This window comes from Gekko japonicus, unplaced genomic scaffold (assembly GCF_001447785.1).
Source record: "Gekko japonicus isolate JY-2015 unplaced genomic scaffold, Gekko_japonicus_V1.1 scaffold127, whole genome shotgun sequence".
NCBI lineage: Eukaryota > Metazoa > Chordata > Lepidosauria > Squamata > Gekkonidae > Gekko > Gekko japonicus.
Genome location: NW_015170891.1, coordinates 1,214,398 through 1,237,798, shown reverse-complemented (window position 1 = coordinate 1,237,798; position 23,401 = coordinate 1,214,398). Strand labels below are relative to the sequence as shown.

Genomic DNA, 23,401 nt, shown 5'->3' with positions numbered 1-23,401 from the left:
CTGCCCAAGATTATCCTTTCCAAGAAGCTGGGGTTGTCACTGGTGATCAAAAATAGTCCCCAGGTGACCAAAAATGGGCCATCCTGGCAAGTCAGTGTTGACTGGGATCTCTTGATTTGCAGCACATTGTGAATTTAGTTCTGTTAAACACTGATTGAAGTGTGGTTGTTTGCTGAGCCAATACTTCCGTCTGCAGGAGCCTTCTGTTAATAGTCCTACTGTTTAAATCTTGTTCTGCACCTAAACTGTACCTGATAAACATCAAGACTCAGTGAATTGTATGCGTGCAGTCTGTATTTATCCTTGTCTTGAGGCTGGTGGGGAGCTGTAGAAGAAAAGTATGAAACAGACTCTGGTTGTGTTTGCATTTGCAGCAGAAGCCTGCAGAAGACATTTCTGTTGTGTGTTGTTGTTTTTTTGAGGCATATGCATGGCTGCACTGTTAAGTCCGCTAAATGTAATAAATTGCCTCTGGGCTTCATATGATTTGGGGCCGAGCTCTAATAATGACACAACAAGCTCTGCTTGAGCTGAATAGTAGAAACACCCAACTCAAATTAAAAAGGGGGGTTGAGGGTACAAAAGGAGAGAGCAGATACAAAAGATACAACAGATCCCATTCAGAACGATACAGTTCTGAATAAATAAATAAAATCCACTTGGGCAAAAATAATGACTGTTTTATCTTTGGGCACTTAGAATCTGTGCGTGAGAGGGAATGCTCAGGAGTAACTCCTCTGCAGCCATCCTGGTATTTTTCTTTGTGTTATTTGAAGTAGAACATTGTGTTTTGGGGGTAAATACTTACTTTTCTCTTGAGTTTTTTAACCTTTGCAATTCCAGAACATCTAATTTTGAAAGTTGTGCTGAGTAAAGTGGACGATAATAGATTTTGTTTTCCCCAACAGTTGTTTTTAAATGCATACATGGCAAATTAGTAACTTCTTAAAAAAAAGACTAGTAACTTTTGTTGGGAACTAAGTTATGCTGACTTGGCTTGATCATATCAATTGATGTGCCTTTCAGAGGGAGGATCCAGTTTGTCTGTTTTGATTTGCTTGTGTGTGGTTGCTTTTATTGCTGGTTTTAATTTACTACAGTTTGTATTGTTTTAAAAGCACGTACACCACTTTTAAGGTGAACATTGCAAGGTGCCACAAAAATCCAATACATAGGCCACAGAACAGCTGAGTACACGTACTTGCAGGCTAATGGACTTTTTTCATTGACATTTTAAACAATTGTTAATGGGTTAAGTCATTTGGGGTCTGAGTTTTGCTAGATATTTTATGCTGACTGTGCTTTGATGTTGTGTTCCTTGTTTAAATATGTTTTGTAATTCAGGTTTTTTTGTTTTAAAAAACCTAATCCCAAAGACATTTAGAAATTAGAACAGGGATAAAAACATTTTAACAGCTAAAATAGAACAGATTAATTCAGCATCTTAATTTTAAAAACAAGGGCATTTTTTTACAAAAATTGAAAATTGATCTTTTTAGTCTGCATCCCCCTGTCCCCCAACTTTTATTCAGCTCTCCTTATTTTTTTCCCCATGATGACAAGCAATCTCACTGTTCAGAGTTTTCATATTTTTTGGGGGGGGGGGGGGGATCCTTCAATGCTTGAGGACTGCTGCTCATCAGTGCTCTACTCTGAACTAGATGGATCAGTGCTCTGGTTGAGTAAAAGGCAGCTTCATTCAGTAATGAGATACTCCTTTTGGAGAACAAGTATAAAGAAAACAGTCGTGAGAGTCTGACCCACAAATCAAGCAGTCAACAAGACTTGGAAAAAATGCTTCCTGTGTATTACAGTCTAAATTCCTACAAATCATAAGAAAATCCTAGAACAAACATACATAATCAAAGATACATCATCAACGTCGTCTCCGGATTATATAACAACATTTCAGAATTGGATCTTCCTCAGGAATATTAGTGTGGTCCAAAAGCTCTCTTGCTCTTAAAGTCCTTTACAACAAGTCATGAAAGATAATACAGTTCATTCAAATAGGACGCTGATCTCAATATGTTCAGGCACAGATATGCTGCTAAGCTTCTAATGGATCCCAGGAGAGCATTAAAATGGAGTCCAGGCAGCTCTCAAAGTATCATTTATTTTACGTATCCATACCCTGGGCTCTCAGCCACTTATGGCTCTTGTTTAAATTAGGATTCAGAATTGTTTTGATGTGGAGTAAGCTGTTTGTCTACAGCTTTATTTGTGTCCCTAGTTGTAGTCCTGAGAGACCTTTAGATGGCCCTGTCATTATCACTCATACATTGAAACCCAGTTTTCTGAATTAAAGAGGCAAAGAGAGAAGACAGTATGTGGAAAAACTGCGTTTTACACACCGATCCCGTTCTTCATGTATGAATGGCTGCAGATACATGACACTCTGAATGTTTCCCCCTCCTGTTATATGACAGTGCTGTTCCCAAAGACAAGGACCGGCAATGCTTTAAACTGCGCCAAGGAATTGACAAGAAGATTGTCATCTATGTGCAGCAGACGACCAACAAAGAACTGGCCATTGAAAGGTAAGGCAGGGTCCATGAAGGTGTGACAATATGGGGTACTACCAAGGACTGGCATACCCCCCCCCCCCCGGTAGTACAGTAGATTTTATGGGGTGGGTACTGAAGACTTTAGCTTGTTCTTTTCCAGTTCTGAAGATCAGTATTATGTCATGGTTTCCCCCAAAACACCATGGAAACTTTTCTGCCTGCCCATGCTAATGGGTATTCGTTAGGAAGTCCTGATCTTTTAAATTTGTTGTTACATTTACGTCCTGCATCCCATTATGTAACCATACATAGGGTTTCCAGGTGCTTGCCAGTTTGTAACTGGCTAGACCAGTGGTGCACGACGTGCAGCCTGAGGGCTATACGCAGGGCTGGATCCCCTCCCAGAACCTCTTGCTGTATCCCAGGGGTGTCAAAGTCATTTGTTATGAGGGCTGGATCTGACATAAATGAGACCTTGTTGGGCCAGGCCATGTGTGTCATAAAAGGTAATGCCAGGTAGCAGAGATATAAACTTTACAAAGGACACAGACAAACACAAAGATTTTTTAAACTTTAAATAATATGTTTCCAGTGAGTTCGACTCCCCTCTGTATCCTGAGGTGTTTCCAACCCCAGAAACACTATTTTTTCATCCCTGCTAGGACAGGGGGTGTAGGGGGAGGAAGAGATCAGAACATTGACAGGCAAAATTTTGGCGCATCCTCCCACATCTCACTACTTTCCAGGAACACAAAAACTTTCGGCATGCAGACCACTGTTTGTCAGCTGCTTTCAGACCCCTGCCACCACCACACATGGGAAGTTTCTCTATTTTCAAGCTCTTGTGATGCAGTGGAGAATGTCCTTTTGGGGAGACATCTGAATGCTGCCTCTGAGCCCAAAGAACAGCTGAGAGGTGGAGTTCGGATCCCCCCCCCCCATAAAAGTTAGTGAACATAATGAAGTGGCACCATGTGACAACGGTGGCCTACTGAACTCCAGTCAAAATCCCGTTTTTTTTCCTTTTTAAATTTTTTATTCAGTTGCTGGACTTTGAGTTTTTCCCTTTCTTGTGGTTTTTTAAAAAAAGAAATGAATAAATAAATCCTTTTTGCTCCACATAACTGTTTCAGTTCTGTAGTCCAGGGTTGGATCTGTATCTTAAGCAAGATTGCTTGCTTGCCTTCTAACTGTATCCTGGGATTTCTAGAAATGTAGCATTTATGGGTTTTTTGTTTGGTGAACTAAAAAGCCTACAAACTCATTTCCATTTGTGCCTCTGTGTCTTCTGCCTTGCTCTCCTTTTTGATCCAGCAGGATAATGTTGGATGTAGAAATGCTTAACAGAATTGGACTTGTGTTACAGATGTTTTGGTCTCCTCCTTAGTCCTGGGAAGGATGTGCAAAGTGGCGACATGCACTTATTGGACCTGGTAAGGAGTACTTTTTTTTAATGGGATCATTAAGGGTGAAGCCTAATCTTTTTATCTAATTCTGATAGTGGCTCCAGAGTGAGGATCAAAACATCTGCACAGAGGGTCCATATAGAAGTAAGGGGGATTTTTCTGCCAATCCCCTGGTTTGTAGAAAAATCTGAAACCTCAATTTTTTTTTAAAGCGTCCAGAAGTAGAGATGTGGCATCTGTGTGTGTGCATATCTCACAACTCAAAACAGAGGGCTGGCTGAAAATTTGTGAAAACATGGTCAGCATTACAATGAGGATTTTTAAAAAATCTGCCAAGGTGAGAAAGCAATGGCAGATGGAGGACAAGGATGCGGCAATGGCAGGGTGGTGGTGGGGAGGTGGTGGTGGGAGCAGTTATCAGTTGGAGAAGAGTAGGTAATGGCAGCATGATGGGGAAAGGACAAGGAGGGGAGTGGAAGAGGGAGAGAAGGAGGCAACAGTGTTTGAAGCCAGCAATCCCCAGTGAGCTAGACAGCAGGGGGGCTTGGAGGACACACTTTCTGTTTGGAGCTTTTGCCAACCTTGTGATGAGAAGAGGTTAGAGGGGAAAGCATGTCTCAGCACTGCCCCACCTGATCAGTGGGCTAGTGCAGCAGCCAGAGGCTTGGAGCAGAAAGTGTGCAAAACATTTCTGCTCCAAGCCTTCTGCTGCTGCTGGGCAGCAGGAAGATTCAAAAGGGAAGAAGAGGTGGTGACAGGAGTAAAGGAAACGGGAGCCAATAAGTTTCACATGTGTTGCTGCTTGTAAAATACATATGTGCTGTTTCTGACACATTAAAACAAGCCAATTTGCAGGGTAGGGCAGGATATAAATCAAATCTCTCCTTATAGGTAATTGAGTAGTGGGGTGGCACTTTCCAGCTCTCCCATTGGCTGTGCAATGCACTCCATCAGCCATTGGCCCGTCAGCTGCCACTCAAGAGTACTTGCGTGCCATTGGCTGGGTGCTGGGTCTGCTCCTCTTCCCCACCCACTCCCACGTCAGCCACGGTTCCCTGTCAGAATTGCTGGCAAACAGCTGTCTCTCCCGACGAAGACACTTCTCCTGCTTGGCTCCTCTGTGGGACTAACTTTTCCCTCAGTGGCTGCTGGTAGAAGGAAACCCTTTCTAGGCCTTTGTGAGGAACTCATTGGGGCCTGTACTGACTAGGGTTGCCAGCTCCAGGTTGGGAAAATCCTGTATATTATGTGTCTAAGGAAGCCAGAGTTTGGGGAGGGGAGAGGCCTCAGCTGAACAGAATGCCATAGAGCCCACCGTCCAAAGCAGTTATTTTCTCGGGGGGGGGGAGATCTGTTGTCTGGAGATCAGTTGTGACACCCGGTGATCTTCAGGTTCCACCTGGATGTTGGTTACCCTAGGCGTAGCAGTTAGCGCTTCAGAGCAGGGTCTGCCAGGCAGAGATCAGTTCCCCTATGGCATTATACCCCGCTGAGTCCTTCCCCTCCTCAAACACTGCCTTCCTCAGGATCCGCCCCCCCCCAACTCTCCAGGCATTTCCCTAAGAGCTGGCAACCCCACTTTCCCCTCAGTGCCTGTTGCTAGGCAACGAAGCTTGGTTCTGTCAGTAAAAGGCCCTTTCTACGCCTGTTTTGGCCTTTGGGAGAAAACGCATTGGGGCCAGTCCTGACTAGGGTTGCCAGCTCCAGGTAGGGAAATTCCTGGAGATTTTATGGTAGAGTCTATGATACCTGACGATCTTCAGGCTCCACCTGGAGGTTGGCTACCCTAGGCGTAGCAGTCAGCGCTTCAGAGCACGGTCTGCTAGACCCAGGTTCTTGCTGTGGAAGCCAAATGGGTGATTTTGGACCAGTGACAGACTTTCAGCCTAACCTACCTCACAGGGTTGTTGTGCAAGTCAAAAGGGGGAGAAGAGAATGGTGTAAGCTGCTTTAGTTCCCACTGCAGAGAAAAACTGTACTTTTCCTCCTGGGGAACCATTGTTACCAATCTCCAGGTGAGGGCTGGAGACCACTCAGAATTACAACTGCTCTCCAGATGGCAGTGATCAGTTCTCCTGGAGAAAATGGTGGACTCTGTGTCCTTATACCCTGCTGAGATGGCCCTCTTATGACAGCCAATGTGATGTAGCAGTCAGGGCTTCAGAGCACGGTAGAGGCTGCAGGTGTGTTTGGGGGAGACAGAAAGCTGAAGAGTGAGGGGCAGATAATGTCAGGTTGATGCTTGGCTGGGAAGGAGATGGAGTTGCCAACTCCAGGTTGGGAAATTCCTGGAGACTTGAGGAGTGGATCCTGGAGAGGGTGGGGTTTGAGGAGGGGTGGGACCTCAGACAGGTACAGTGCCATAGACTCTACCCTCCAAACCAGCCATTTCCTCCTGGGGAACCATTGTTGCCAATCTCCAGGTGAGGGGTGGAGATCACTCAAAATTACAATTCCCTCTACAGGTAGCAGAGATCAGTTCCTCTGGAGAAAATGGTGTCCTCTGTGTCATTATACCCTGCTGAGGTCGCCACAGCAAATTGATGCTGAGTGCCCAAAGGCCCAGGGCACTCTCCCAGAGCCACTTTCTAGAGCTTGTTGTATTTATTTCCACAACAGGCCTTATTCCTAGAAAATAAATAATAATGTTTGTAAGCCAGCCTGGTGCAGTGGTTAGAGCATCAGATTAGGATCTGGGAGACCCCGATTCAAATCTCCACTCTGCCATTGAAGGTTATTGGGTGACTCTGGCCCAGTCACGCACTCTCAGTCTCACATACCTCTCAGGGTTGTTGTGAGGATAAAACGGAGAAAAAGAGAACATTGTAAGCCACTTCATTGTGGAGAAATAAAGTGAATAAAATGAAGCAAATAAAATTTTGAAAACTGTCCTGCTCTTCTTCCAAGGAGCTCAGGGTGGTGCACATAGGTTTGAAGCCAGACTAAAGTTTACAAAATGCTGCTCCTATCGGATAGGGGACCCTGAGGAATGTCATGAGCAGGAAGGTGGAATCAGTGTAAATCACCAGGTTAGTTTGTATCAAAGCCTTGGGTCTCCCCTCATATTTTATTCTTAACCAGCCCTGTGAGGTAGGGTTGGTTAAGCTGAGAGTGTATGACTGGCCCACAGTTACCCAATCAGTTTCATAGCCAAATGGGGATTTGAACTTGGGTCCCCATAGTCTGACATGCCAACTGTTACAGCACTCTTTAAAAAGTACAGGCTTTATTTTGATGTGCCCGATTTGTGTTTAGGAATCTATGGGCAAAAGCTCTGATGGAAAGTCTTATGTCATCACCGGGAGCTGGAACCCGAAGTCTCCACATTTCCAGATGGTTAATGAAGAAACCCCAAAAGGTTTGTGATTAAGAGTTTGTTGGTTGAGGGCAGATTATCTGAAATGCACAGGGTGTTTCTTGTGTTTGGGAGGTGTGTTTTGGAGCATTTGAGAACAAAATTGGTGCTTTCCAAAGGGAGGCAGTTGCTGGGTGCTCAAGGGGAAGGAGTGGAGGGATGAATTATTATAAGCTGCTGACTCGCAAGAAAGTTCAACGTCTTAGAAATCCCCACCTCCACCAAGTTTGCCCTCCATCAAGTTTCCTCTCCGGGATTCTGTAACTTTTCAGAAGCTTTAGCAGAATAACTACCCAGTCTCTGCTGTTCTTCCTTTAACAGGCTGTCAGCCTTCTAGTGCCTCATGGGGCATGTTCAGTCCTCAGAAGGCTGTAAAGATACACTCCCCACTCTTTAGCTAAATTGTAGGGTCATATTTTTTCTGCATATCTGGAGAAAGGCCTCCAAATGTGTAGAAACCCTTCCCGTGTTTGTGGATGCCCTGTTTTTGTGATTGACAGGAACAGTGACCGTCCATGTTATTATTAGAGATAGGGGAGGAACCTGTGGCACAGTATATATTTTGCATGCTTAAAAAAAGAGAACTCAGCAGGTATTGGGAAAGACCTTTCTGTACCTGAGATCCTGGAGAGCTGCTGCTAGTCAGAGTAGACAGGACTGACCTAGATGGAGCAATAATCTGAGTCACTGTAAAGCAGCATATGTTCACAGTAGATTTTATCCTGCTCTCTTCAAGGAGTTCATGGCTGTGTGCCACCCATTCCTCTTCCATTCTATTCCCAAAAGAGCCCTGTGAGGTAGGTTAGTGTTTCATGGTCATCCAGTAAGCTTTATTGCAAAGTAGAGAACTGGAAGTAAGTCTTCCTCATTCTAATTCAACTCCTGCTAGCTCTCTTATGCAAAATGAAATATCTGCTATTCTGTTGGCAAGAAGTGAATGTAAAATATACAACTCAGATACTATTGAGTTTGCTGATATAATCACCTTCAGCCCTAGGCATTTCTGTTCAAAAAAATGACTGATCAAACAGCTAGGGGAAACTTTTTAATCTTGTATGTTCATCTCTCTCTTTCTAGACAAAGTGCTGTTCATGACCACAGCTGTAGACTTGGTGATCACCGAGGTGCAGGAACCCGTCCGGTTCCTGCTGGAGACCAAAGTCCGTGTGTGCCCTCCCAATGAGAGGCTCTTCTGGCCTTTCAGCAAACGGAGCTCCACCGAGAATTTCTTCCTAAAGCTGAAACAGGTACTGCTGGGCTGTGGCTTCCCTGGGTGGTTTTCCAGTTCTTTCATGGCTAATGTTGCCCTTTGAATTTTTCTGGGACCTCTCTGAAAAGTGGAAGAGGCAGCAGTTGAATTGGGCACACAGTTCTGAGGCTCTGCCTCTGCAAAGGTGCTTCCTTTGCTGCCTCAATTTCCTTTCTTCTACCTTGGGATAATCGGAAGGGGCATGTTTGAGCTTTGCTGCAATCCTGAAATGGGCAACGATTCTTCCTTTCTGGAAGTTCTTAACAGAATTACGACACGCTTCACAGTGAAATCCAGAATCTCTTCTGAAATTTGGGGTGCTAATGATCATGTTACAAAATGTCTTACATAGTACTGTTATTAATTAAGAGAACATAAGAGACGCCAATGTTGGATCAGGCCAAAGGCCCATCCAGTCCAACACTCTGTGTCACACAGTGGCCAGAAATACCAGTGCCATCAGGAGGTCCACCAGTGGGGCCAGGACATTAGAAGCCCTCCCACTGTTGACCCCCCCCCAAGCACCAAGATGACAGAGCATCACTTGCCCCAGAGTCCCTATCTATACCTTGTGGCTAATAGCCACTGATGGACCTCTGCTCCATATGCTTATCTAATTCCCTTTTGAAGCCGTCCATGCTTGTAGCCGCCACCACTTCCTGTGGCAGTGAATTCCAAGTGTTAATCACTCTTTGGGTGAAGAAGTACTTCCTTTTATCCGTTCTAACCCGACCGCTCAGCAATTTCATGGAGTGCCCACGGGTTCTTGTATTGTGAGAAAGGGAGAAAAGTACCTCTTTCTTTACCTGCTCTTTCCCATGCATAATCTTATAAACCTCGATCATGTCACCCCTCAGTCGTCTTTTCTCCAAGCTAAAGAGCCCTAAGCGCTTTAACCTTTCCTCATAGGGAAAGTGTTCCAACCCTTTTATCATTCGAGTTGCCCTTTTCTGCACTTTTTCCAAAGCTATAATATCCTTTTTAAGGTGTGGTGACCAGAATTGCACACAGTATTCCAAATGAGGTCTTACCATTGATTTATATAGGGGCATTATTATATTGGCTGATCTGTTTTCAATACCCTTCCTAATAATCCCCAGCATAGCATTGGCCTTCTTTATTGCAGTCACACACTGTCTTGACATTTTCAGTGAGTTATCTACTACAACTCCAAGATCTCTCTCTTGATCTGTCTCTGCCAGTTCAGACCCCATCAATGTGTATTTATATTTAGGATTTTTGGCTCCAATGTGCATCACCTTGCACTTGGCCACATTGAACCCCATTTGCCATGTTGACGCCCACTTGCCCATCTTTGACAGATCCCTTTGGAGTGCCTCACAATCCTCACTGGTTTTCACCACCCTGAACAACTTCGTATCATCCGCAAATTTAGCCACTTCACTGCTTACTCACAACTCCAAATCATTAATGAACAAGTTAAAAAGATATTTGACTGACATACCCATTCATCCACTAATTTTTACTTCCAAAACCCCTCCCCCTTTCTGCCAATCACCAATTACACCACTTGCCTGTTTCAACCACGCTAGACTATCTCTCACCGCCATGCAACCAAACTTTTAAAGACACACACACAAATAAAACAAGGAATCGTTACAGTGTGTCTACTTAGGGAATTCACTAGGAATGTAGAATAGTATGACATTGTAAACTAACCAAGAGAAAAAAGCCCCCCAAAGTGTTCTAGTGAGCACTGAATGTGCTCCAGCAGGCATAGAATTTTGTTAGTTAGTTAAAGCATAGAATCTTGTGTGTTAGTTAAAGCAAAAAGCGAAAGTGCAGGGGGAGGGGGGAGGAAAAAATGGCCTGCTCACACCCCTGATACCTTACAGTTTTTAGGAGAGGGAAAGTGTCCAAACTGTTCAGCTGAAATTTATGAACAGTCTTCAAAGATAGCTCCACATAGAACTCATTGCAGCCATCCAACCTGAATGTGATTGCGGCATCGGTAACTGTGGCTAGATTATGCTTTTCAAAGAAGGGCTACAACTGTTGTATCAGTGGAAGTTGGCTTAATGTGCTACATGCCATTCAGGAGTCTTATGCCTCTGTTTAGGGTTAGGATCTCATAGTACCTCTAACTGAAAAAACCCATAGCTCACTTATATGTACTGTTGGATTTGCTCCAGGAAGCAGAGCCCTTCACCTCCCCATCCCCAGTTACTCTAGAATGTGTTTGGTTTGTACTATTTATACATTTTATTCAGTTGGCCTCCCTCTTCATAACAAAGGCTCTCAGAGACCTGCACAAATATTTAAAACTTTACACAGAAAATGGGAGAGATGGTCGATTAGTCAGCAGCACAGAAGTGCTGGGTTCGGTCCCTACCCTTTTCAGTCGAAAGGCTCTTTGAGGAAAATTTTGTTGCCTGAAAAACTGGAAAGCCAGTGCCAGTCAGAGGAAGCAGTTTTGCGAGGTGGACCTAAGGGGGCTGACACAGTAGAAGACAATTTGGTATATTCAAGGGGGGGGAGGGGAGGAATCTTAACGCCACATGATAGTTCCAGGCACGTATCCATGCCCAGCGAAAGAACACATTATTATTTGCCGGGAGGAAGGTCCCAGTTCAACAGCTTGTTCAGCTAAGAGGTTTTGGGGAAATCTTTCTTTGAGAGGTACTGCCTAACTTAGTGGGCAGTACTCAGCTAGACCAGCGGTGTGACTCGGCATAGGGGAACTTTTTATGTTCATATCCTTGCCAGCTTATGTCTAAGGGGCCATTCTCCCCACCATATAAAAGCTTGTGTTGGTGGGCCACCCTGTGAGACACTGCTGTTTTGAAAGATATTTGGCAAATCTTGTGTTTTTACTGAAGCCTACAAAGAGTCTTCCTGTGCAAAAATGTTGGATCTGCTAGCAGTGCTCAGGGATCTGTAATTGCTTGTGAGCTCATGAGAATCTCCGTGCATCTGCTTTGGTCTCTCTCTTGGCATCTGTGTTTCTCTTAGACTTGGAGTCTTAAGAGGCAGGTACCTTGCTACAGCAGGGCAACATCTCGCCCCCCCCCCCCCCCCAGGCTTCTGGCTGGAAAGCAATTCCGGAGGCAGAAAGAAGGTGGCTCTTGTGCACTTGAGGTTCCCTGGCATGTTAGAGGAGGTGAGAAGTCTCCAAGACCATCACCTCCTTATTTGAAAGGCAAAATGTAGAGAGAGGCTAAACAATTGGTTCTGTTAGCTATAAATATTTCCCCGCTGGAAACACACAAGCTTGTTCACTTGAGGAAGTTTCTTTTGCTGTGCTAAGCCTGCCTCCTTTGTCTTGCCTGCCTTGCTTTCATTGTGTGACACTTTTATCTCATTCACCCTTGATTTGTTCTCAGGCCCTGACTCAACTTCTTCTAGGGTCAGGTTTGCTTGGCAGGTGCCTCTGTTTCAATGTCTCTCATTTTGAAACTCTGCTGAAGAGGCCTTGCCTCATAATCTTCAAAGGGAAGCAAGTTTCTAAAGACACACAAGCCCATTTAAAAAAACAAACCAAACAAACCCCCAAACTGCAAATGCTTCCAGGTGGCTTATCTCCACTTACTAGCAGTGTTGTGGGGGAGTGTGGTGGAAATGGAGCACTCTTTCCAGCTTGTGTTAAGCCCAAGGGTAATGTTTAATTTGAAAGTATTTATGTGTGGAAAATGTTGTGGTGTGGGTAAGGCAGGAACTTCTAAGGAGTTCTAAGGAAGGCTCTACAAAAAGCCTTTGCAGACTCTTATAAGCTGTTTTCTGCTTTTCCATATGCTTCCTTCCTCTTTTCGTTCCTCCCTGTTTTCTCAGCTGCTTTGATACCATGGAGCATTCATGACTATTCTGAGTGCTCATGGGAAAGCTTTCTACAGTAGAATTTGGAAAAGGGGCGCCGCTTCTGTGAGGGGCAGGAGGAGCTGGGAATGAGGGAGGCTGCAGGTTGGAAGACTGAACGAGAAGGCGGGGCAAGGAAAGGGAACCTAAAGGCAAGTTGGTTGTAGGAAGGGGAATTAGAGTCAGTGGACTAGGAAGCAACCGTAAGCATGACTGTTGGGAAAGGAGGGGCCAAAGGAAAAGGAAACTGAGGACTTCCTTCCTGCTGGCAGGAAGAAGAGAAGGAAAGGCACTTTGGACCAATGGGCTGATGGTGCATCAAGGACAGGGTGAGGTAGCTTGTACAGAGTTACACCTGCTAAACCTTTTGCAGCCTTGATTGGGAGAGGAGTCAGGATCCCATCCTGAGTTAGAATAGAATAGAATAAAGTTTATTGTATGTGCCCATTGGCCGTCACAATTTTATATAAAACTGGATCCCTAATATCTTAAAGTACACATTTAGTTATTAAATTCAGTGAACCATTCCGAGTTGAAATAGCCTTGGTCACTGAAAAAAAGCCCTAGACCTTGCTTGTGTCACTATGGTTGGTTTCCTTCCAAGAACTGTGACCTTACACATTTGGGTATGGTGGATCCCAAGTCCTGGTCCATGTCAGCTTCTGTTGTTGTTTGTATGCTTAGTCATGAATGAAACATAAATGGTAATAATTTTCCCTCCCCAAGGCAGAGTCTTGGCTTGTCTCTTGCCTACACTAAAGTGATTCTCTAATGATAATGCCAAGGAAATGCATTGGTGTATATTGGTCCAGTTTGTATGAAAACTGTGTGTGTTCTGGGCAGTGTTCTGTCTAAGTTGATTTAGTGTGAGCTAGCTCACAGTTTTTTAGCCTCTGGCTCACATTTTTGACTTAGCTCAGGAGGGATGGTTCCAGAGCAAACTAATTTATGCAGTAGCCAAATCGCTTGCTCACAGCTTAAATGCTAGTAGCTCACAAAGTAGAATTGTTGCTCACAAGACTCCACAGCTTAGAGGTAGCATTGATTCTGAGTTGTCTGGTTCTTCAGCACAGAGTTCCAGCTGGTATATTCACTCTCTTATGTGAGTGAGCGATTTGGCTACTGCATAAATTAGTTTGCTCTGGAGCCATCCTTCCTGAGCTAAGACAAAAATGTGTGAGCTGGAGGCTAAAGAGAGATTTTGCTGCTGAGCTCTGGACTTGAAGTTTGCCACAGTAATTGCATCCTAGTTACAAGAAATCTCCTAGCCAAAGTGATGGTACATGAGTTTGAAGAACATCCTTCTAGAAACTTTGCAAGAAAGTCAAACTGCCTGCCACCACTCTGGAAAATGGGAAGAGAAATCAAAATTCCTTTCTTCCATCATACCTCTCTGTGATGGAGAAGAAAAGTTCCCACACACACTGCAGAAAAAGGAGCTTGTGATTCTTTGTGTCAACTTTTCCGCATCATTTCCAACCAAACATTCATTATGTACTTTTTAGATAAAGCAGAAGGACAGAAAGAGCAGCACAGACACACTCTACGAAGTTGTGTCCTTGGAAAGTGAGTCCGAAAGAGAGAGGAGAAAAACCACAGCCAGTCCAGCACTCCGTTTACCGCCGTCTGGATCGCAGGGCTCCATGATCCCATCTCCTCCAGAGGATGATGAAGAGGAAGGTAAGTAGTGGTTGACCACAGGGAGGGAGAAAGGACAGATAGCTTCTAAGGACTGCTAGGAGAAATGGACAGGATTAGGGCATCAGCTAAAAGTTCTGCCGCAAGGAAGCTTAAAAAGGTGTGACTGTTTCACACAAAGGCTGGAAAACCAAAGGCATCTTGTGTGCCTTTCTCACTGCTTGTGTCCTCTCTGCAATATAGCCCCATTTTACTATTCCTCTGGTTATAATAGCTTTTCACAAAATGTTTGAAGTTCTATGAAACCCAAATGTGTTCTTTGGAAAAAATCTTCTATGTATATAGAAGCCTAATCAGCCAACTTGCTTTTGTGCAGAGCCCCCTTGTGGGGAGCGGAGAGCCAGGCCCCTCCCTATTGCTCAGAATAATCTGTGGGCAAGTCCTGTTGCCACAGTGGCTGCTGCTGCTACTGTGCTGGGCTGGCAGCAGGGGGGAGGGGGATTTGACTTGGGTCTTGATAATTTCTGAAACCCAGTGAAGAGACAGTTTGCACAATTCATCCTGCGCAGAGAATATGTTTTCCCGCTCCCCACCCCATCAGGCACATCATGTGGGGTGGTTTATCTTTTTTGAGCTTTGGGGGGGGGGTACGACTTGATTCTTGCTGTTCTGTTCATGGGTATAAAATTTGCACAACAGAAGCTGCCAAACAGACCCAACAGAAGCTGCCAAAAGAGGGCTTTCTCCAAGGAAGGATGGTTGTTCTCTGTTTCAGCCTCTTCCTCTCCTCTCTTCTCCTTTACTGGCCTGTCTTTTCGCAGATAACGATGAGCCTCTTTTGAGTGGCTCGGGAGACGTTTCCAAAGAGTGTGCAGAAAAAATCCTTGAGACGTGGGGAGAGCTACTGTCCAAATGGTAAGTAGTCCCTCCCCTTCCTTCTCTTCTGAAAAACAAACTGTTTACCTGCAAGGAAAGGATGCTCACAGAGATTCCTTTTTTACAGTTATCGGACCTAGTGGCCAATATAATATGATAATGAATTCTACACCTTCACAGAACTCCAGCCGCCTCCTATTCTCCTCCCCCTCCTTACAGGCATCCTCATCCTTATTGCTGCTATTTGCTCGGGAGGAGGTTGTGATTCAGTCACATCCTTGGTGGCCATTTCAAAGGTGTGATTCTGCCTAAATTCCCAGTCTTCTCCTGCTACATGAGAATGAGATAGGAGAGGCCAGGTATGACTTTGGAGCCATGTTTAAGACAGGAAGTGCAGGCTGAGCTGGGAAAGGTCACCAGCAATGTTCCCTCTAAGCTGAGTTAGTGTGAGCTAGCTCACAGGTTTTTAGCCTCCAGCTCACACATTTTTGTCTTAGCCCAGGAAGGATGGCTCCAGAGCAAACTAATTTATGCAGTAGCCAAATCGCTCATTCACAACTTTAATGCCAGTAGCTCACAAAGTAAAATTTTTGCTCACAAGACTCCACAGCTTGGAGGGAGCATTGGTCACCAGTCCCCTGCACTTGGTGCCCTGCTTGCTGTATGTAAAGTGCATTTCTCTCCTCCCTCTCAGGCATTTGAATCTGAGTGTGCGACCAAAAACACTGTCTACATTGGTGAGAAGTGGAGTCCCGGAAGCACTAAGAGGGGAGGTTTGGCAGCTGCTTGCAGGGTGTCACAACAATGACCATCTGGTGGAGAAGTATCGCATTCTCATTACAAAGGTAGGCAATGGGTTTGTTTGTATGTGTTTTAGAACTATTGATTCATTATATAGAAAATTGTTTCAGGCTATCTTTTTTGTTTTTTGCCAACAGTGACTTTTAGTGTGTATCATACCCCCACCGTATACTTTGCAGTAGAATCAAGTCAGATGTGAAGCAATAATATATTCTGGTACTGTCCTTTCCTAGATTGTAACCCCCTTGGTCACTCAGGGTATGTGTGGTGGGGTAGTCTCTGTTGCAAAAAGAGAGAAACCTTCCTGGCATTAGTTAAGTGTTGGGGGAAGGTCTTTGCTGGAGCTCATTCTTCCTGTTATGCTGTCTCTGCATGTGTATTGTTTACCCCTGACCTTGACAAATCTTCTTTGGCTCTAGGAGCTAGCCCAGAAACTTAGGAGATGCTTACTTTTCAGCCTTCAGGGCTTCAGATTTGTAATAACCAAATTTTCTGATTATTGCTACTACAATACCTAATCCTAAATTCTTCACAGTTGCATGTACTTGTATTAGAGCTGTGACAAAAGTGTTATATATAAAGAAAAATATAGGGGTAACACCACAATGAGAAGCTAACCTCCAACCTAACTTCTCCCCAATTTCTTTTAATTCTATTATTGCTTTTAAAAACCTCAATTTAATTGAACGTTGGAGCCAGGATAGAAAGCAGTTGATTAAGAAATGAATTCATCCACCACCATTGAGTGGTGTGAAGCTTACATATAATCAGGAAGGACAAGATCTTTGTGCACATTTTATTTTGGTCATACAACAAAGCATTCTAATGTGAAATGATAAATAAGCTTTGTGCTTCCACTGAGAATTTCTGAGAAATGCGACAATAAAATAATTACTGAAACTACTAGGTACTACGATGAAATTTCTGTGTACCATGGAGAACTTACACCTGGGATGTTGAGCCCTCCTTTACTACAGGTATTCAAACATGAAACTCCCCGACTAATATTACCTTTTGAGTATGCAACTTCTACATTTTTAAATTGACTGATGGAAAATTTCAAGATGAAATACAATTCCTGCCAACTTATTCCCCTGACAGTTGTAAATTGCTGTATGGGGTTTTTGTTGTTGTTCTTTGAGCTAATATTTTAAAATTTTGTTTAACTGCAAGATCAGTGCACACTTTCCTCTGTGAGTGTATATCTGTTAGGATTACTTTCATAGCTCCCGATTCCTTTTTATTTAATTTGAATTTAATTACTGTTATATTTGAATTAAATTGCTATTTATACTGTTTATACTGCGGTAGGTAGTGCAAGGTGCACAAGCTGCACAAGAACCATGTGGCCCATAGAGGTCTGTATTGTTCCAATATGATGACAAAATGCATAGATTAACCTATGGAACTCTCAGATACAACATTTGGTGCTGGCTACAAGCTTTAGGTGGCCTTGGAGGAAAAATAAAGGATCACATTCACAAGGTATTATTAAATAGCAGCTGTTAGCCATTTTAGCCAAACCTCCGTGTTGAGAAGCAATACACATCTAAATGCCAGAATTTGGGGGGTGCCAAACAATGCTGTCTTCATGGTTCTGCTTCTGAGCTTTCCAGAGGTAACTTGCTATTGGAAACAGAAGACTGGAGTAGTGTACCACCTTATCTGATCCAGTACAGGACTTCTATGCTATGAGCTTGATGGCTGAATGCCTTAGTTGGCCTCCCCCCTGAAGAAATGAATCCTGCCATTCTTTTCAGCTCACTCATTTTACTTATTTCATCTGTTCATGTAACCAAAGCTGACCTTTTTATTGGTAGAAGTGTGCATTTTACTTCTCTGTATGCTCATCAAATGTTATCAGTCAGCAAAAGGAGAGTTCTGTGGAGTATTTAATTGTATTTACAATATATTTTTATACTGTGTCAACTTCTGGCAGTGCAGTGCTGTTCATTTTTGTTGTTTCCGCATGACAAAATGAATCAAATGATAACCGTATTTGCAACTGTACTTTCTGCAGAATTGATTGGTGGAGGAGAATTATTTGGTTAGTCTGATCTCGCAATAAAGCAGCAGGTCAGCATAATGGAACAGTGATGGAAGTATTGACCTGGGTTGGGATGGGGAATGATCTGGTGTCGTTTGGTAGAAATTTCAGCGTAACTCAGAGGAAGGCACAACTACTGAAGAGATGGGCAGAATCTCTCCTCTGCTTTTTCCTTGTGTGTGCTAAAATTGGTGGTAACCTTCCAACAGATCATGTGTGTCTCTTTCCCACCACATTTTTTTTCATATTGTGTATATTTCTTTTGTCATTGTATACCTGACATCACTTGTTAGGTCATTGTACTTTAAGATTTCAGAAATGCAGGATTTTATGCCTGGTGGCTGTTGAGAGAATGGTATAAAGTCCAACATGGGCTTGGGATAAGCATAAGGACTGCATAAGGACTGCCTACTGCTTTACAAACTGACCCAGCTAATAAGAGTCATCTTTGGGGAGCCTTCCTTTGGGTGCCCCCATCATCTGAGCTGAGATGAGTGGTCACCCGAGAAAGGGCCTTGACGCTGTTTGCCTCTTTGAAGGCCCAAGCTGCCTGCGAAGGTGGCATTGAAAGTGTTTTAAAAAGCCAACCAAGCATTTGCGTGTTTGTGTGGAAACAGGACTAGGAGTTAAGACAGTTGTTAGCGTGCACAGGGCTCGTATGTAAACTCCTTTATGGCAACTACATTGGTGTTGTGGCATAGCACAAAGTATTGGGGGGAGGGAACACACCAGTTGGTAGCATAGCTCTTAGCTAGGCAGTAGTTTTGATGGAGCACTGGTTCAGGGAGCAGTTCAGAAGTAAAAAGGTGGCACTTTCAAACCAGAAGTGGTGAGTGCAGTTCTGGCCTAATGAAACATACCTATCTTGATTGCAAGTCATGTGGGAATGAGCTGCACACTGTACTGACAAACTTGCATTAGCTAGTCCTGTGCTTGTGTTATAATTTGGGGAGGAGCTGCAGTTAAGAATTGTAGGGCAGGAAGGGGTGTTTAATTCTCCCCAACAGATCCCCTCTCCCAGGCTGGTTCTTCTACAGCTGGGCTGTTTCTGTTCTTGGAGTCCATCTGCAGTGTGTGCACAGGAAGGGTAAAAAAAAAACCCTACCTCCCAGTTCTCACCTACTAATAAAACTCCCTTCCCCTAGTTTCTGCCTTAGAGTTATGATGCAAACAACAAGAAAGAAAATCCATGTTTGCTTTGTAACATCTGTTCTGCTCTTGGATCTGGAACTTTGTCATCTGAGTCTTCAGGTTGATTAGAAGTGTGACCTATGCAGAGTTGTGTGCACATGCATGCGCACCCACAAATGACATCTGGCTCTTTGGTTGCTTCTTCCGCATGGGTAGCTGCTCCACTGACCCAGCAAACTGTAGCTGAAGCCTGAGGTCATGCTAGCTCAGCAGTGAGCAAGTCTGTAATGGTCCTGGTCTGGTCTGTGCCCTGCTGCTGCTTCCAGATACCAATTCGTGGGCTCCTTAGAGGTGAGGGATCCTTTAGGTGCTTTAGAATAAAAATGGCAAACCTCTTTTTTGATAGGGCAAACTCAGCTCCAGGAATGCTGAGTAATGCCACCGCAACAGTACCCCAGAGAGGTCTACTTGTTGCAAGTTTTTACTTCTTTATTTCTTCTTCTTCCCTTGATTTCCCCAGCAGCAGTTATTTTTCCCGCATGGTGAAAGGATCTTGTCCGTCTTGGTGGCCATTACTGTCCTTTTCCAGCCTTTTCCCAGTGGATGCTTCTGAGACTACCATGGAGTGTGTTGGTAGCGCCAACAGATATCTTCTTGAAATGGACATTTCCCCGCGTCTGTCTTTGTGTGCTTTTTTCTTTTTTCAGTTAGCAGTTCTGTGAGACCCCCCCCCCCCCCCCCCCCCCGGAAGACCCATCAGCGTTTGGGCCTGGTGCTTGGCTCCTCACCTGGAGTAGGGTCATTGCTGTGACAGATCCCCCAGCCCCTAGCCTCCCCTCTTGGATGCTAGAAATAGGTATCCCCCTTATGAACAATAAAACGTAGCATTTGTGTAGTGCTTTGAAATGCTTCACAATATGTTACCTTGTGCTTATGTACAAAGGAAATTATGTTACCTTGTGCTTATGTACAAAGTTTTATCCCCATATGGCAGTCAAGGGGCTCAGGCTTCCTTAAGGTCATTTGTTGTGTGTGTGACATAGGCAGGATTTTGAACTGCAGATGTTCTGAGTTGCAACCCAACTACCACACCAGCTAAGGCAGTGAACTGGCCCTCATCTTGGGGTGTGGTATGCACAAGAAATGGATGGGGTGTGAGGTTCAGGTACATCCTTTCTGCTCTTAGGAGTATTCCCTTTCTTTGGTACAAAGAGAAACGGCAATGTTGAGAATCAAGTCTAGTATTAAATACAATGGCAGAGTTTTTCTCTCCCCCTCAATCACCATTTGTGCTGTATGTGTGTTTTGAATGCTGACCTGAAAGTGAAGGAAGTGCTGTTTTTAGGGCAAACTCTGCTGTATGATCACCCTCCCCCCCAAAAAGCAGATTTTCTGGTGGTATAAACTTGTTTCCCTCTACATACCCCCTGAACCTTTTGTCCCTTTTCCAGTCTCCTAGGTGAAGAGTTCTGTGGCAGTCAGAAGCTTGTATGCTCCCTCTACCATGCCAAAGGGCTCCAGTGAGAGAGGTCATTTCATCTTATAACTCCTTTATGGAGATTACAGTACTTTTCTGTTTCACCTGGGCGCTTCTGTGCATAAATTCTGACCATGTCTGTGACCTGGCAGTGGCCAACTTTTGCCCTTCCCAAGGGATTGTATGCATATGTTAGTTGCTGAAGTAGTGAAACACCTTCAGCATTAAGTTTGAAGAGTTGGATTAATCAGGGCTGCAGAACTAGTTTCCATGGTAACCAGTAGTGAACAGCAAAAGGAAGCAATCACTCGGTTAGTGCTCAGCGATCAATGAACTGACAGCCTTCACTTTAATCTGTAAACCATCAGGAGGAAATGCTTAGTGCACCCAAATGCTAGTGATTTATTTTGCTCAGATTGCCAGATTTCCAAGACTTGATGTACTTGAGCAGTCTTATGTGTGCTGCTGTGAACCCAGATTCTGCTGAATCAAATATTTAACATCATCATTTACCCTTGCTCTGAATATTTAAATTTAGGATCTTGGTTCTTACGGGCACTTCTTACAAAGGCTGCTCTTGTGAGAGAGCCTGGCCAGATGTAAAACAGGAATAGAGAACTTGTATCCATGCGCGTGGGGAACATTCATGGCTATGAGAGTGGGAGAGATTCACTCTTGTTAGAGGAGAATCCCATTGTTGCAAGGTTGCAAACAGATAAAAATGCATGACCAGTGTTAAGTCTCCTGATCAGCGAGGGTCATCAGACGGTGGTAGAACTTGGAAGTTTCTTGGGGGATGATATCAGGATCCACCCCTGATTGTTCCCTGGAAGGCCAGATAATGAAACTGAAGCTCAAATACTTTGGCCACCAAATGGGAAGGGAGCACTCACTGGAGAAGACCCTGATGCTGGGAAAGATTGAAGGTCTAAGAAGACGGGGACGGCAAAGGATGAGATGGTTAGACAGTGTCATCGATGCAACGAACATGAAGTTGAGCAAACTTCAGAGGACGGCGGAAGACCGGAGGGCCTGGCGGGAGCTGGTCCATGGGGTTGCGAAGAGTCGGACTTGACTGTGCGACTGAACAACAATCAGGATCCAAGTGCAGCCTCCTCTTTGGGTTTTCCTTTGTTCATTTTGTATTGTTAGAATTATACTGGTGATGAGCTGGCCTTTTGCCCTTCAGGAACAACAGACTTGAAATCCTGCTTGGCTTTTGCATTGTGATACACTCACAAGTTTGTCTCTTGTTGATGTTAGCCAAATAGGGTGTTGTGCGGTTTTTAGGAGTTTCTGGTTGAAGCACGTTGGATATCAAGCCAAATACAGTGGCATTTGCTTGTCCATCCTTGCCACATGGGTTCCCTTTTGTGTTGTGAACAGAGAAACTGTCTGTGTATCATGCACCCTTTCAATTGATTAAAGTGACTTGGCATCAATTTGCAGTGCTGGTGGTTAACTCCAGATCCCTCTGTAGTTTTTTTTTTGAGGTTATGAAATTCACCCAGATCATGCAAAAATAATCAAGCTACAAAGAACCAAATTTCTTGCTTCCTCTTAAAGCTAAATAAACTACTTCTGTAAGAAGAGGTGTGGACTTCTCAGTCACTGCGCATCAGGACTGTCCAAGGGAGCTCTCTGCCTTGGCAGGAGGGCAGGGTATACAATCTAAATAAATAAATAAATAAATAAATCTGTTCTTGTCCACCTTTCATAAGCCAAATGTTGGACCCAAGAGCGCTGCCTGCTGACAAGAGCGTGTTCCAAAAGCTGGAGGAGGTTGAATCAGTCTTCTTCATCACTTGTGAGGCGATGATACCAAAGCGAAGTACTCTAAATGTCATCTCCTCTGGAGTGGGAAGTGGCACATCTTCTGTAGAAACAGGAGGCTGCCTTTCTGGTTAGGCACGTGTGTTTCCAAAATACTTTGGCTCATCACTGCTTGATGCCCTCAGCCCTGTGCCAGGCTGGAATCACGTGAAGTGCATTAAATGAAATCTCTTCTCCAAGGCTGGTTTGAATGCCAAGTGCTGCTTTCTGTGCTTCTGTACCTATTGGCTAGAAATCATCTGAGAGTGCCCAGAGTACCATTTTGAGTTGAAGTCATCTTGCGTTTTATTTCTTAGATTAGATGCCAAAAATGAGTTTATTTTGGAGTTGGTCTAAAGTAGGCACTTGAGAATACCTGCTGGGTTGGGTTCAGATGCTCAAGGAGTCATTTGTGTAGGAGTGCATGGGAACTGGTAAGTCCTTGAACATGTGAAGCTCTCTACATCTAAACATGTGCAGAGGGCCTCACATCTGAGATTGGAGAGAAGGGCCAGGAGGGTTTGTGCATGAGAGAAATGTGCCACTGAGGTTATAAAGCCAGCCTGGGATCATTCTCTCCCCCCCCCCCCCAAATGTGGAGTAGACCAGTGATGAAAATCAGAAACAATTGGTGCAGCTGCAGTTCACTACAGAGGAATCTCAGATCTCCTCCAACTGCCACAAATATGCATATTTTTGTTGTTGTGCACCTGAACAGGTGTGTTGGTTTTTCTCTAGACTGTTTGTGACCACCAGGACAAAGGCTACCTTGGCTTCCTGGCGCTTAGTTTACATTCTTGCTGCCGATCGAAGACAGTCCTCATAATACTGTGGAGAAGGGGGTGCCGGCTGTACATTCTCTGAGCTCTCTTCCCTCCCCAGCCCTGGCGTTGAGGCTGAGCCCTTCAGGGCAAGAGGGCGTGGCCGTCGTTGCCAGCGTTCAGCCCCGGCACCTCTCGTTCCAGAAACTCGGCCAAGGGCTGGCCCGTCTTATGCCGGGGGGGGGGGGGGAACGACGACGACGACGACAGAGCGCTCGGGAGCAACTACTCCTCTGCTCTTCTCCAGTGCCGAATGCAGACAGGCGTCGGGCGACCTTGGTTTGCTGGCTCCTCTCCCCCCTTCCCTCGTGCCCTTGGACCCTCCGCCTCGCTCGCTTCCCCCGCCTCCCGCACCTGGGGTCGCCCCTCCTCCGGCTTTTCTGCAGCCGGCAGCTGCTCTCCCTGGCTGGGGCGCAGGAAGCTACTGCCGGGCGCTCGCCTCGTGTCTCCGCGCCTTTGTCCCCGCGG

General features: G+C 44.7%; 1 protein-coding gene across 4 annotated transcripts in view; it reads left to right on the top strand.

Annotated features, from left to right (window-relative positions):
• Nucleotides 1–23,401, top strand: part of RABGAP1 (RAB GTPase activating protein 1) — a 96,586-nt gene that overhangs the window by 20,730 nt on the left and 52,455 nt on the right. For all 4 annotated transcript variants that reach the window (XM_015418441.1, XM_015418438.1, XM_015418439.1 and 1 more), the window contains exons 7-13: nucleotides 2,430–2,540; nucleotides 3,874–3,940; nucleotides 7,169–7,271; nucleotides 8,346–8,515; nucleotides 13,836–14,010; nucleotides 14,790–14,883; nucleotides 15,539–15,689. In XM_015418441.1, coding sequence (XP_015273927.1) covers nucleotides 2,430–2,540; nucleotides 3,874–3,940; nucleotides 7,169–7,271; nucleotides 8,346–8,515; nucleotides 13,836–14,010; nucleotides 14,790–14,883; nucleotides 15,539–15,689 — 871 coding nt within the window. The remainder of the gene's footprint in view (nucleotides 1–2,429; nucleotides 2,541–3,873; nucleotides 3,941–7,168; nucleotides 7,272–8,345; nucleotides 8,516–13,835; nucleotides 14,011–14,789; nucleotides 14,884–15,538; nucleotides 15,690–23,401) is intronic.